Source organism: Ictalurus punctatus, chromosome 22 (genome assembly GCF_001660625.3).
Source record: "Ictalurus punctatus breed USDA103 chromosome 22, Coco_2.0, whole genome shotgun sequence".
Lineage (NCBI taxonomy): Eukaryota > Metazoa > Chordata > Actinopteri > Siluriformes > Ictaluridae > Ictalurus > Ictalurus punctatus.
In genome coordinates, this window is record NC_030437.2 from 13,484,267 (window position 1) to 13,497,787 (window position 13,521).

Here is a 13,521-nt window from a genome sequence, read left to right on the forward strand (position 1 = left end):
ATCCCATGCAGAAACAGTGCTACTCCCTGTAGTGTACTACATTTCAAGTGCACTTTATGTGAAGTGTACTAACTAACAATATACAGGGGTTTTTTTGGTAGTAAAAAAATCTATTTTTGAGAAAATAAATGCAAAAGCAGTGACATTCAAGTCAGCTTTAATGGAACTATTTGAATGCAGTGTGTGGAGCAGCATCAGAGGAGACAAAAGCAGACGAACAATAGTGCTTTCTTCTCTCTCTCTTCTTGTCAGACACGACAAACTGCTTCGGAACTGGAGAAATCTCTCCCTTCCCCCAAGAAGTGACTCTTGCTTCACCCCACGTGTTGGGACCTCCAGTAGTTTACCACTTTTTAGGGCATGCAGTGGAGTTTTGAGAAACAGACTGTTGGCTTTGGGTATAAAATATAAGGTAATATTCTTAGTTGGAACAGACGTTTGAGTTTGTTGTACTCATCTCTTAACCAAAGCACAGTTTTGATGGCACACTCACCTCATCTCCAGTACTCAATCGTAGTGTTAACTCTTTTAAACTCCTCATCATCCTCTCATCCCGGAAATCATACGGAAACGTCTCTGTCCATTCTGTCAGCAACTGCAAGATCTTGGGAGCAAGTTTTCTGATTCTCATCTAATAAAAATCAGAGAAAAAGATTTGATTAATTATCTAGTTTAAAAAAAATGGGGTCACAAATTCTGGTATTCATGTAATCTGGTGTGTGATTATGGTTATACTATTGTGATCACAGGGTGTCATTACCTTGTCTGCTGAAGGATCACTGAGCTTCTGATGGTCTGTGCACACATGGCAAACTTTAGACATAAGCTCATGTGGATGAATGAAAAGACGGGAATTGAGCAAGAATGTGAAGATGTATGTCCTCTGTGGGTTAAAAAGAGGTAGAATTAATTGAGCCCTATTCAAGTAGGCACACAGTTAATGCACAGAATAATGATTAGGCTTGACTATTGACTGTATATGCTATGCTATGTTATGTTTAAAGGAGAGATAAACCAGTCCTCACATCAGGATAGTAAGCCACAGTGGGGACTAAGTGCTGAATGAGAGCCTCCAGAGACCCTGACACCAGGTTGTTGTCATGGTAATATAAGCCACTGTAGTCCTCCTCTTTTGTCTGATAGAGGTTGTTGTTGTAGCCACTGGACCCAAACATCGCTGGAAATGGTGGAGTTTGAGGCATTTTGTCCTGTTGAAAGCCAGACAGGATATAATTAGTCCACATTCTAAGAAGTCTTGAAAGCCACATTTGTGGTGTGTTTGGGTGTTTTTTCAAATTGCAGTCCACACTGCTAGTCAAGATTTTGTTTACCTTTGAGTGAAACACAAGGTCCCTGAAATCATTATGGCAAGTTGAGTGGAAAATTACTCTTCTTTGGAAAGGCACTCATGGGGATGCATCCTATATGATTAATCTAGATCTGCAAACACCTTGCCGTTTTTACTCTGAAGCGCTCTGAATGCACATGATCTCACACACACAAACTTTCTAATCCACCAGAATAGCACAACAGGACTGTGTGCACTGCTGACATAGTGCCTCCTACGGTCATTTTAGAACAAAATCAAGCATTTAATTCACTCTTAATTCACGTGACCACTCTGCACAGCTCAACACAGAGAACCTATTTAGTGAGATGAGACAAACACAACGTGTTGACCTATGAGAAACAGAACATGTTGACCTATGAGAATCAGTGTTTCTGAAAACGTTTTAGCTGCCAGCACTAAGAAATGAAGTGGTTCGTTCCACATACTTCTCACATCTGCCTCGTGCAATCTGTCACCTTGGGCGCTTCCTGAGTCAAAGGAGTTTGTGTATCTGTATTCAGCCTAATGTTAAATCAAGCTATAATGTCCTAGGATGATGTGTAGTGCCATCTCACTGCTGCTTTATGGGAGCAGGCAGATTCCTAGAGACGGTAGACAGTCTCTGGAGGACACATGGGCCTCTCAATAAAGGCCTTCTCAGTCACGGCACAAGGCGCCCAGGGACCTGCAAATAATGGCCAGCCCCAATGGACGCCTGCCTATTCAGGCCTGCATTTAGCTGCAGGCGTAAGAGTGCCAGGGTTAGACATGGGTGTGCAGGGAATAGGGGGTTGCCATACGTTTTATCCACACACCACCCTTCTCGCCTTTTTCATAGCACAACAGAGATTTGCATTAAAATGGGTGCTAAAAGTCAGCGCTGCGCCCCCCATACGCATCTGTTGCAGCATGTGTTCCACAATCTCACCACATCAATGAGATGAAAAGACCAGAACAATAATCAATGACTATAGCCATGTTTCCACCGCAGGAACTTCCCAAGGAACTAAGGACTTTTGGAGGTACTCTGTGTGTTTCCACCGAGGGGACCAGGGTCTAAATTTATTTCCCCCTCAGAAAGTCCCTACACGAGAGGTGGTACTTTTTCAAAGTTCAGGACCTTTGGAGGGTGGGACTTGGGCACTGAACATGTTGATTGGTTGAGTGCACGCAGCATTTTTTTTCAACCTCCATTTTTTAAAAGTCTGTTGCAGTGTGTACAGCAACAGTTGTTTATTGCGATTCCAATTAACACAATGATTTGAATACGCCCGATGGACCGACAACGAGGTTCAGGCCTTATTAAGTATTTATGCTGAGCATGAAATACAGCGGGAACTGGAAACGGCGACCTACAATGAAAAAGTACACTTAAAAATATCAAGTGGGTTAAGTGATAGCTGATAAAACCCGTTTGCTTACTTTAAGTCTAGCATTACGAGCATTCTGAATTCGCTTTACTACCACTACTCATCTCTTCTCCAGCGTTTTCTCAATTACCTCTTTAGCAAAGCAATACATCACAATCAACAGCAGCACAGCTTGAATCTCCTCCATGCTTGTTGTTGTTGTTGTTGCAGATTTCAGAAAATAGTTTTTAAAACATGAACTTTTATCCAAAGATTAAAAAATACATTTCATTCCGTGACCCGGAATCAAACCCGACCCGCAGCAGTGAGAGCGTCGAATCCTGCCCACTAGACCACCTGTTTGGTTACAGCAAACTCTTTTGTTACTGTTCAAATTTTTTTGTTCACGTGTTCTTATGAGCCGAGCAAACATTTGACATTATTACATCATTAAAATCAACTTACTTTATGTCAATAATCAGTTTGATTGTAGCATACTTCGAAGCTTCATACCCTTGCCAAGGGCTTGTCGTGTGCAGTCACACTGTACGTCACTGGAGTAATTTGCCTAATCTTCACTGTGCTTTAGACTGCGATGGAAATGCAGACCACAAAGGTCTGAGGGAAACAAATGGTCCCTTGAAAGAAGTTCCTGGGACTAATTGTTCCGGGTAATTTCGATGGAAACACGGCTTATGATTACATGCGGTACTTTGTAAGTCGTCACAAAATTTTTTACACGTATCTTAAAACTCCGCAAAGTGTTCTCGCAACCCCAACAAAATGTAGCCGTTTTTGAGGAGTGCGTCGATATTACCACAGCAACAAGATACTTAAATGCTTACAGTGTAACAACCAGCTAGCGTATTATGCAAGTGTCAACCTCATTGCGCTTGTGTTTTAACAAGTCTCTAATATATGTCAGCATAAGCAAAAAAAAACCTTGTGTCATTCTGCTAGAACAGAAAACACTTGAGTCTAGAAAGTCTAGAAACACTAGTTTGGTGCCAAATCCAACCACATCTAACCTCTCAATTATCATTTAAAATTTGTAACATGAACTGGGTTGTTCTTTTTCCCCCCTAATTTTATTTGGATTCATCTCAATTCAAATTTAGTATGCATAATTTCATTATTTTAATGATTGAGCTTTCAGTATGATTGGATGATTAGGTTGGATATAAACATGTGAACATTACTATCAGGTCCTTCAAGTAGTATCTTATCAGTACTACTGTCAAGAAACATACTATTGTCAGAGTTTCAAACAAATGTGGTGATTTTTTGTCATTGCCAAGTTTGATTCTAGCCAACAAAAGAGACACAAACAACTACAGAAGAGACGCCTCAATAGTAACTGTTGCTTTTATTTACTTATAGGCACCACCGTGGCCCACACATGATTTGCCAGTGGGAAACATGTAAGATCTTTTGCGCATCTCTCCATGGGCCACAAAGATGACATCACGATTTGGAAGGACAACCAGTGCTTGCTAGCACTAACTCCTTTTTTCAGACTCACAAGAAGTGGCAGCTGCCGTACAAGCTAATCCTATAAAAGCGTAAAACAAAGCAGGAGCTAATTACTAGTAGGCCAGCTGACTGTGTTTGCTCTTCAGTTGCAGGTGCAAGTACTCAGGGTCGTGGCTTGTTTCTCCATTGAAGATGGTCCTGGGCTTTTTGCTGATAGCTTAAAATTTCATCATGGAATGGGTGGTTGATTACAAAGAATAATAAGAAAACCACAAGTATTGGCACCCTCCTCTTTTAGCTGTAACCATAAATTCTATATATAGTCTAAAGACTCTATATATGGCAGTTTCAAAACTGGAAAATTTATATCAAAGTCACATGTCGATCATGTTCCCTGTGACAAGAGAAGTCAGAAGGGACTTTCTCTTCATAAGGGGAACTCATAACAACATGGAAATTGACACTTCCCTATACGTGCTTGGAAACTGTAGTGGACAACCTTCATCTGTATTCAACACACACATCAGCACATTAGTGTCAGGTGGATAGAAAAGCATTCACACAAACAGCCGTGTTGCTTCCAGCTTTTGTTGTGGTACTCCCATCTCCACCTTAAGGTGTGGTACACACTTGCTCTACATAAAAGTTCACTGGTCTAAAGATCCTCACCCAGGCCACGAGGTGCTAAGAACTAACTGAGAGGTTTACTTAGGGCCACAAATCAGGACAAAAATGACCTTGGTGACATGAAGAAACACATCATTCCCAACTTCTCTGGAACCAGCTGTGCCAAAGCTGACACTGAAAGGCACTCTGAGGGAACTAAGCAAACAGAGCTCCTCCTTGTTTACAGTACTTTAACCCTCAGGAATCTCTGTTTGCCACAAGATGTAGAAGAGTAAAAAAACAAAAACATAGCCAGCCAATACCATTACAGTAGTTAGTAGGTAACAAGTCATGACAACAATTAAACTATTACTACAGCATAGGCACATTGCAAAGGATCTGTTCCTGATGTCTGCACTGTTTTCTTTTAATGCTCAAGATGACAAATGGCATCCTTACTTGGTTTTAGGTTTCTGTTCCAGCATGTTGAGCAGGTGTGAGGGTTTGTGTTTCTTGCTGGGAAGAAGGGAAGATCTTATTACGCAGAGACTACTACTAAATTATATCATGCTGGGGATAATGCCTTGGCAAGCATTCCAGATTTGTATTCGTAATCGTGCTGCTCACTGTCGAGAACCTTCTAGTGACCTGGCATACACTAATCACTAGATCTAACATCTCATCGGTTCATGTTAATCTATCAGAAGACACAAACACCATTTGCACCACATGCAATAAATGTAACTACAATTCACATTCAGGTCATATAAAAGGTAGATGCTCCTCCAGGAGAGCATTCGTGATGTCTCTAATGAAGAGGGAATCCACTTATCATTTAGTAGTATGGTAATAGACCATAGCAGACTGCAAACAAGGGAGTATTTATTCCTTCTTCAGCATCACACATTACCTCTGAAACTAGACAAGGTGATAGAACTGATATGAAATAACCCGTACGATCTGTGTTTCCAAGCCTCTCCTGATACACTGTAAAACAGCAGCTTTACATCTGAAATCCTGAAAAGGCTGAATATTTCAAAATATCTCTTAATATTACCAAAGAACCACAGTATTAAGGTTTGAACACTGGTTTTAATGAAAATGCTTAAATGCAAATCCTAAACAAGAAGGAAAAATACATGCATGAGCTGACTCAGCAGGTTCCAGTGTTTCTCAGAGCATGGAAGATTAAAGTTTAACCACTTATTCATCACAAGAAGCCGCAAAGGCTTACAGAACAAAACGACACCTTATCTTGTATACTCGGAAACTAGACCGGTGTGGTCCGGGCAAGCCACGTGAAATCGAGCCAATGATCTCACCTCCAAAGAGTCTTCTAGGCTGAAGTCCAACACCGTGGTGTTCTCAGTGTCAAAGTGCAGCAGGAGACGCTGGACATGCAGGCACGCACGCACGAAAGTACACTTTCAAACCCCGCTGTTTATTTGTGGGTTGTTTTTTTGTTTGTTTTTCCGACTACATTCGAGTGTAGAACCAAAAGAAATAGTAATAAATCCACAAAATACGCGCTGAGGATGGATAAATCCGAGGTGAGTACAGAAGACGGTGTCCGCTCTCGCGCCCGAGTGAGAGTGGTGAAAGAGCGCGCGCTGAGGACGTGATAGTAGGTGATGACGCGCGAGCTGAAGCAAGCCAATCACAAGAGCCGCGCGCCCCCGCGTAGGCGCGTGACCGCTCTCAGTGGTAATTACACCACGAAACGCTTCTCCAATCTGGGAAAGGGGAATTGATTTGAAACTGAAAGTGAACTATTTGTAAGTGGTGAATTCCGTAGGTTTTTTTTTTTTTTGCAGGGTTTTAATTCCCTCTAGCATAATGAACCGAATTCTGTGAAATGCTGCGTTATTTACTTCACTCACACTATTTCACGAGTCCTATTTTTGGAGTTTCCAGAAACAGCAGTGGTTCTCAAAGTGAGATCCGGGGATCCCCAGAGATCCAGAAATTACAACCCACCATTATCATATCTATTTATTTATTATCATATCAATATATTTATTATTACTTTATTATGGTTATTAGCCTGTTTGACTGCTGACTTGGATTGAATGGGCTTAAAAACTAGTGTCCACTTGTACCTAATGTGTAATCAGTGTAAAGTTCAGGAATAGAAAGCTCTAATAAATACACTAAGTAGCCTATTATTGTACACATTGGAACAGTGTACGTGATATAAATCAGTATCAAGCAAGACTGTGGGATTTATTTTATACTTAAAAGTCTCCACACAGTACTGTGCAAAAGTTTTAGGCACATGCAAAGAAATGCTGTAGAGCAAAGATGTCTTCAAAAGTAGAGATGCACCGATACTAAATTTCTCAGCCGATACCGATAACCAATTATTCAGAGTGATATCGGCCGATAATGATAACCAGTACCAATAGTTCTTCCTTTTATGCCTTCTTTTAAATTAATAATAATTAATTCCACAATTATGAAAGAAATGCAAATAAAAAAAATTTTCTCTCCATTTCAACATGTTATATCACAGTAACTGGTCTCATAAACAGAAAACATGTTACTCTAATTAACATTAACACATGGACTAAACTCTGAAGATTAAAGTAAGATTTCTTCACTTACTGAATGTTATTAATTCATATTAACATTGACTGAATTAAAAAAAACCTCCTGTTAGTGTCACATTCACTCACCACAAACAAATACATTTCTACTTCATCATTCAACATCAAACTGGATATACATAGGCCTAATATAAAAATTTTTTTGATGATATTAACTCATGTTAACATTAACTGCATATGAAACATACTACTCTACAAATATTTTTCTGTGCAATATATATATACCTTTTTTTTGTCAACCCATCTTCATTTAAATCTTTCGACAGTGTACTGGTGCTTTAATTCAGCACGAACAGCGCGTAAAATTTTAGCAGTGCTGAGATTACAGAGAATACAAACTGCAGTTTTGTCATCATTCCACACAAGAGACATCTTTACACACAGCATGAATTCGATGTGTTTTTCCGCCCTCTTTTGATTGACAGGATATAATTGGCCCTGATCATCAGATGTTTTTAAACATCTTTTAAAGGATAGCTCATAGCGAGAAAAATTGCCTTTATCAGCTGATACCGATTATTGGCCGATACATCGGTGCATCTCTATTCAAAATAATGAATTTTTTTTTTTAAATACCGTAAAGAGCAGTAAACAGTAGTAAATGAAACAAAGTCAATATTTGGTGTGATAAAAAAAATAAAAATAAAAATAGTAGTCTCCGGTATAATGTGTGCAGTTTTATAAGGAAATGAGCTGAGAGTTTTATTGAGCATCTTGTAGAACCAGACACGGTTCTTCTGAAGACTTTGACTGTCGCACTTGCTTCTTATTTTTGCAGCAAAACCCAGCAGCCTTCATTATGTTTTTCGTCTGAAAAGTGTCTTACATAATATGCCACTTTCTTTAATGACTTACAAACCATTTTTTCTGTAACATTTAATTTTGTGCTGGAAAACTAATGTTTGGGAATCTAAAATGTTTTTGTACTGACTTGATGATGTAGAAGTCAAAAAATCTAAAATCTATAACAAAGTTTGTACTAAAAAAATAGGGTGCCTAAAACCTCTGCACAGTACTGTAAAGTATAAGAACCCAAACAGCTATCTACACTTATATTGGTTCTTATATTGGTCACACACTTTAAGGAAAAAATTTCAGTCACCAATCTTTATACAGGTTTGTTCAAATTAAACCCAGGCTGTGATCCATTTCTGTCACAATTCACCTCTACAGATCTTTGTTACACGTGACATTTGCTACTGTGGACTCATCCTGTTTTTCAGGACATCAAGTACCAAACAATGGCACATGACCTGCTCCTGAATGCTAGGCTGCCGCAAGGACTAAAACAGATGCCAGGAAAAGTTCAGTGAAAGGCGTTTCTTCTCATATTGCAGCTCAGAGGATAAGAGGTTACTATCTATTTGGTTACGTTTTAATAGGTATGCTTCAGTAGAAGCTTGACATACAATTGCTTACTTGTTTGTTTGTTTGTTTTTAAATCTGTGTATTAAAATTTTTTGTGTATTACTGCCACTAAAAATAGCTTTTGTTAATAGTATACCAGTGGCAAAAACGGAGTATTGGTACTGTGACTGAAACTGGCCTAGAGTGCTAGATTGTGCTGCATTCATAACATGAATTATATCTTATGTTAAATCTAATCCAATATGCTGAGGTATTTTATGCTGTGAAGGCATGATTTTGCATGTCAGTAGATACTGTCGTCAAATAGCAAGGCAAGTTTAGCATCACACAGCAGAGAGTGGGCTTGGTTATCACACGTATCAGATGATACGCAGTACTTATATTGTATTGTATTGGTTTGTATTGTAAATGGAAAAGTAGGATTGATAGTGGTACAAGTGTATGTTATTAGCTAACTATGACATGGTTATCTGGACTGTACTTAGCTTGATGTCCTCTCCTGATATATTTCTGTAGATAATATTAAATTTTTCAGCACCTTCACCTGAAGAAAACGTAGAATGGAATCTTAACTTCACACTGCCTTTGAACAGATCAGCAGGGGTTCCTGCTTCCTGCAGCCACAAAGAGGTCTCTGAATTATCTCCGTAATCTGCATCCAAAAAGACCCTGCTAAGGCTAGGTGACAATGGAACTGAATGCATCCTCTTTCATTCAGCTGCAGAGAGTGCTACTTTTGACAATAACAACTGCTCAGAGCTATCATATTCAGCACTTACACTCCAGGCCCACAGTTACATAGCTACTGGTGAGAAGAACGTATTGTTCTTTGTGAACGACTGGAGTGTGGAGGTGTGTGGTAATTAGCATATCTACTGCATCTTAGAAGGGACCGTATAAGAAGCGAAGCATTTCACAGCCTGGTACGTGCACATTAAGGAGGAGGAGGTACATTAAGGTCCCACATGGATACCAGAAAGATTGCACTTCCCAAAATCAGTTAATGCCCAAGTATCACCTTTGCTTCAGCTGTATACCGAAGTTTTATACCCAAGAATCAGTGCTGTAATCATAAAGACTGTGCTCTTCTTCACAATATCCTCATATTCAATTCAATTCAATTCAATTCAATTCAATTTTATTTGTATAGCACTTTTTACATTGGTCAGTGTCTCAAAACAGCTATACAGAGATATATAAACCCGGGATACAGATTTTAAGTGTGTGGATTAATCCCAATTGAGCAAGCTGGTGGCGGCGGTGGCCAGATTAACAACTCCCTGAGATGTTAAGAAACCTTGAGAGGAACCAGACTCAGAAGGGAACCCATCCTCATCTGAGTAACAACGGATAGTGTAAAAGCAAAGGAAAGTTCATTATGGTTTTTATATGAAGTCTGTTTGTTGAACTAGTCCACTGTTCAAAGGAGACCCGAGTGCAAAACTGCATGTGGTAACTGCAGTCCCAGGGCCATAGTAAATATGGTACTAAATATGGTAGGTGCATACTGAACATAATTTCAACACTATTGGTAAATTTGGCTTTACTTTGTTATAAGTTACTCTGATTCCTCGCAAGATTTCTACCTCATGTTGTCTCAGGGAGTTTTACCTTGCCACCGTCACCTCTGGCTACCTCAAGAGATCTAAATCTACATACGGATGTCTCTAAAGATGCTTTGTGACAATGTTTAATATTAAAAGCTCTATACAAATAAAGTTGAATTGAACCAAATGCTTTTGTGGTAGGTTTATAGTGCACCAAATTATTTCCTCTGAACTGCAGAGAATGATCTCGTTCTGAGTGAAGCTGGCCTTGTTTCTGCAGGCCTCCTTGGGGGACTAACACCTCTGCTCAGTGCTCTCTGCGGGTGAGAAATGGAATGGGTGAGGGTGGAAAAAATCAGTTGTTCACCATGTTATTGTTTACATTTAGTCTTTTTTGTTGTTATGGCACTTTTTGTTATGACTGTGTCACCATGTCACTCATCAGAAACTACAGAATATCTTTTCAGAATCTAGCCTAAGCATCCTAAAGAAGTGTTTTCGTGGCATTAGCCAAATAAAGAATTGCTCGTTTTATACGAGACATGCAAAACAATGTGTTGAAAACAACAACACACAATTACGCACACACCTATGACACTTTTGGAGTTAATAATAGAAGCTGTTTACAGAGACATGACATTATAACGCCCTCAGATTACTTTCAGGTTCTTTGAAGGTGTGCCACCTTTCTGTGCCTGTATTAGAATATACCTTTCTTTCCTCAATTCATAAACGTATCATTGTGTCTTTTGTAGTACTCCAAACACACATCTAAGAAACTATGAAACAACTACTGTAATTACTGTAATTGCTACATTCTGATCCTTGTTTAGAGGAACATTTTCTTCCAGAGGCAAAGCAGGACAGTTCATGTCATCCATGTTAAGTAAGAGTGGCTTTGAAGTAACAGATAAAAAATGCCACAAAATGTTCTCCTACTCGCGTTACAATTCACATATGAATTTTGCCTTTGCCTTTCCGACAGCTCGACCTCAATTCAGCCTGGTTAGGTTACATGAGTAATTTATTAGCTTGCATTTATGCACTGTCCATTAGTAGTAGTTGTTGTTTTTACATGAAATTACTGTTGTAGCGTATTTTTTGTACTTTTGTCGTGTTGTTTCTTGCTGCCTTTTTCGAGCAGATCTCCCATGATGATTTTCGATACTGAATCTAAGAAAGTGTGGATTTAACCATTAAATAAAACTGGTTAACTCATTGCAGGCAACAATACTGATTTTTTTTTTTTTTTTTTTTTTACAAAGTTTCTTGGTTGACAAGGAAGGCATTTTTCTCATGTTTGAAGTAACAGGGTTGAGATTTCTGTACTAGATTTATCAAATACACAAAATGATGTTAACTAGCATCCAAGCTAATGACTTTAGGACATGAAATACATTCTAATGCTTTACTTACATTTTTTCATTTATAGTTATGACTTTAATTTCACTGTATAATTTGGGGTTGAAGAGGGTTGTATAGTCAAAGTGACATCATCAGTCAGTATCACATTGTCTTTCAAAATAAAGGAGAAAGGGTTGAGAACTTTCCTTCTCCTTGTGATTGTCAGGAAATTATGATGAAAATGATTATGCAACATGATGAACATGATGCGGAACATTTGACTTGTGGATGATTCCAAATATTTCATAGTAGTGAAAGTGTTCGGGTACCAGGGTTGAGTGAATGTTGTAGGGCACTAAAATGTAAATTTTTTTAATAACCTGTAATAGCTAAGTCATGGAAAAGGATGTTTCAAGCACAAGATGTTAAATGGATTCACACATTAATGCAAAAATTATTATATTTCGAGGTAAAATGAAGTTGTAGTGGGCTGAGGCAGGCAGAAATACTGTTTTCTATGTGCTGTAGAGAGTTTTTTTTATTATTTTTTTTTTATTTTGAGTTATTTGATTGAAACATGTCCATAGGTTGTTATGAAGAACAATTTATTTTTGTTTAAAAAGTGTTTACCTTCACACACATTTATAAACATAATATCAGTAGCAAATGGCACGCAAGTTGTGGAGTCACCCATATATCTCAATGGGACTAACCTGGTTAAATTTTAATTAAAATATAATAGAATCATTAGACAAATTGCTAAAACTATTTTTGAGTCTGTGCCAAAAGCCAGACATGTATACCCAGAGCAAAGGCAGGTCAGTGTAGTCTGCTGCTTCATTACTCACTGGCTGCATTAGATAATCACGAGACTGCATACATGGAAACGTCTGCTCAGATTTGCTGTACATGAGTGTGAATCACTGCTTGAATTTAGTAACTTGTTGAGGCAGGAAAGAAGCGTTTCCTGAGATTAAAATCCGTTTAAGGATGCTGAATTCGAGTTTCTCAAAACAAGGCTGTTCTGTTATTTTCTCACTAACTTAAAATAGGATTAACTGGCACTGTTTACTCAATCCTTTAAATCTGAAAAGAAAGCCAAGATGTCCTGGTAAGAGTTTATTGCTGTTGATACACACTCACTGCTTATTTAGACCTTGATCTGATTACTTATTTTTCTTAAATTTCATTATTTATTGACATTTATTTTTCTGCACTCAGCAAAAACAATCTCTCAGGATAAAAATGTATACTATATACACAGAAACCACATAATAAAACCCAACCGTAATATACATTATAACCAGGTGATCATGTGTTCATCATTAAATTTTCACTTACTTCTGAAGTCAACACCTCGTGCTCCATGGAAACTACATGATGGATAGGTTAAGAATGGCATCTGCCTTTTCCTGCCCCAGTCAAACCAGCGCTTTACTCACATTGACCACACACATGGCCTCCCAGTCTCAGTCGGGTCAATCACTGTCAAATTCACTCCATCTGATCAGCAACATATGAAAATATGAATGGATTTAATTCGCCAGGAATGTGGCCGAGATATATAACTGTGATTATATATAATATATATATATATATACACAGTAACTATATACCCCCGAGGTATATAGTTCATGGACTTACATAAATAACATCATTACGTCAATCAGCTTGGAAATCAGGACTGAACCTTCATCTTAATGCCATTCCTGAAAAAGTGGAATTTACTAATTATTCATGAGTACAGCAGAGAGAGAAGCACTCCACACCAGACGCAACTGGCAAAACAATTCAAATTCAAATTTCTACTCGGCTACCAAGGTGTGCCAATTAGCACTTCTGTCACGGGTGACCGTTACTGAAATTAACAAACTCTCCCCAGTTTTGCCTTTCTTTGA

The 13,521-nt window shown here is 38.6% G+C and overlaps 1 protein-coding gene across 3 annotated transcripts in view; it reads right to left on the reverse strand.

The window, feature by feature from the left end:
* rasgef1ba (RasGEF domain family, member 1Ba) overlaps window positions 1-13,521 on the reverse strand; it is a 65,405-nt gene that overhangs the window by 12,270 nt on the left and 39,614 nt on the right. For 2 of the 3 annotated variants that reach the window (XR_006980890.2, XM_017452330.3), the window contains exons 4-6: window positions 1,026-1,208; window positions 761-883; window positions 494-631 (exon numbers count right to left, since the gene is read on the reverse strand). Coding sequence is in view for 1 of the 3 variants with exons in the window: in XM_017452330.3 (XP_017307819.1) it covers window positions 494-631; window positions 761-883; window positions 1,026-1,208 (444 nt within the window). In the remaining 2 variants the exon portion in view is untranslated. Of the gene's footprint in view, window positions 1-493; window positions 632-760; window positions 884-1,025; window positions 1,209-6,080; window positions 6,363-13,521 lie in introns of those variants that run through there. The other variant, XR_006980891.2, reaches the window with a different exon arrangement.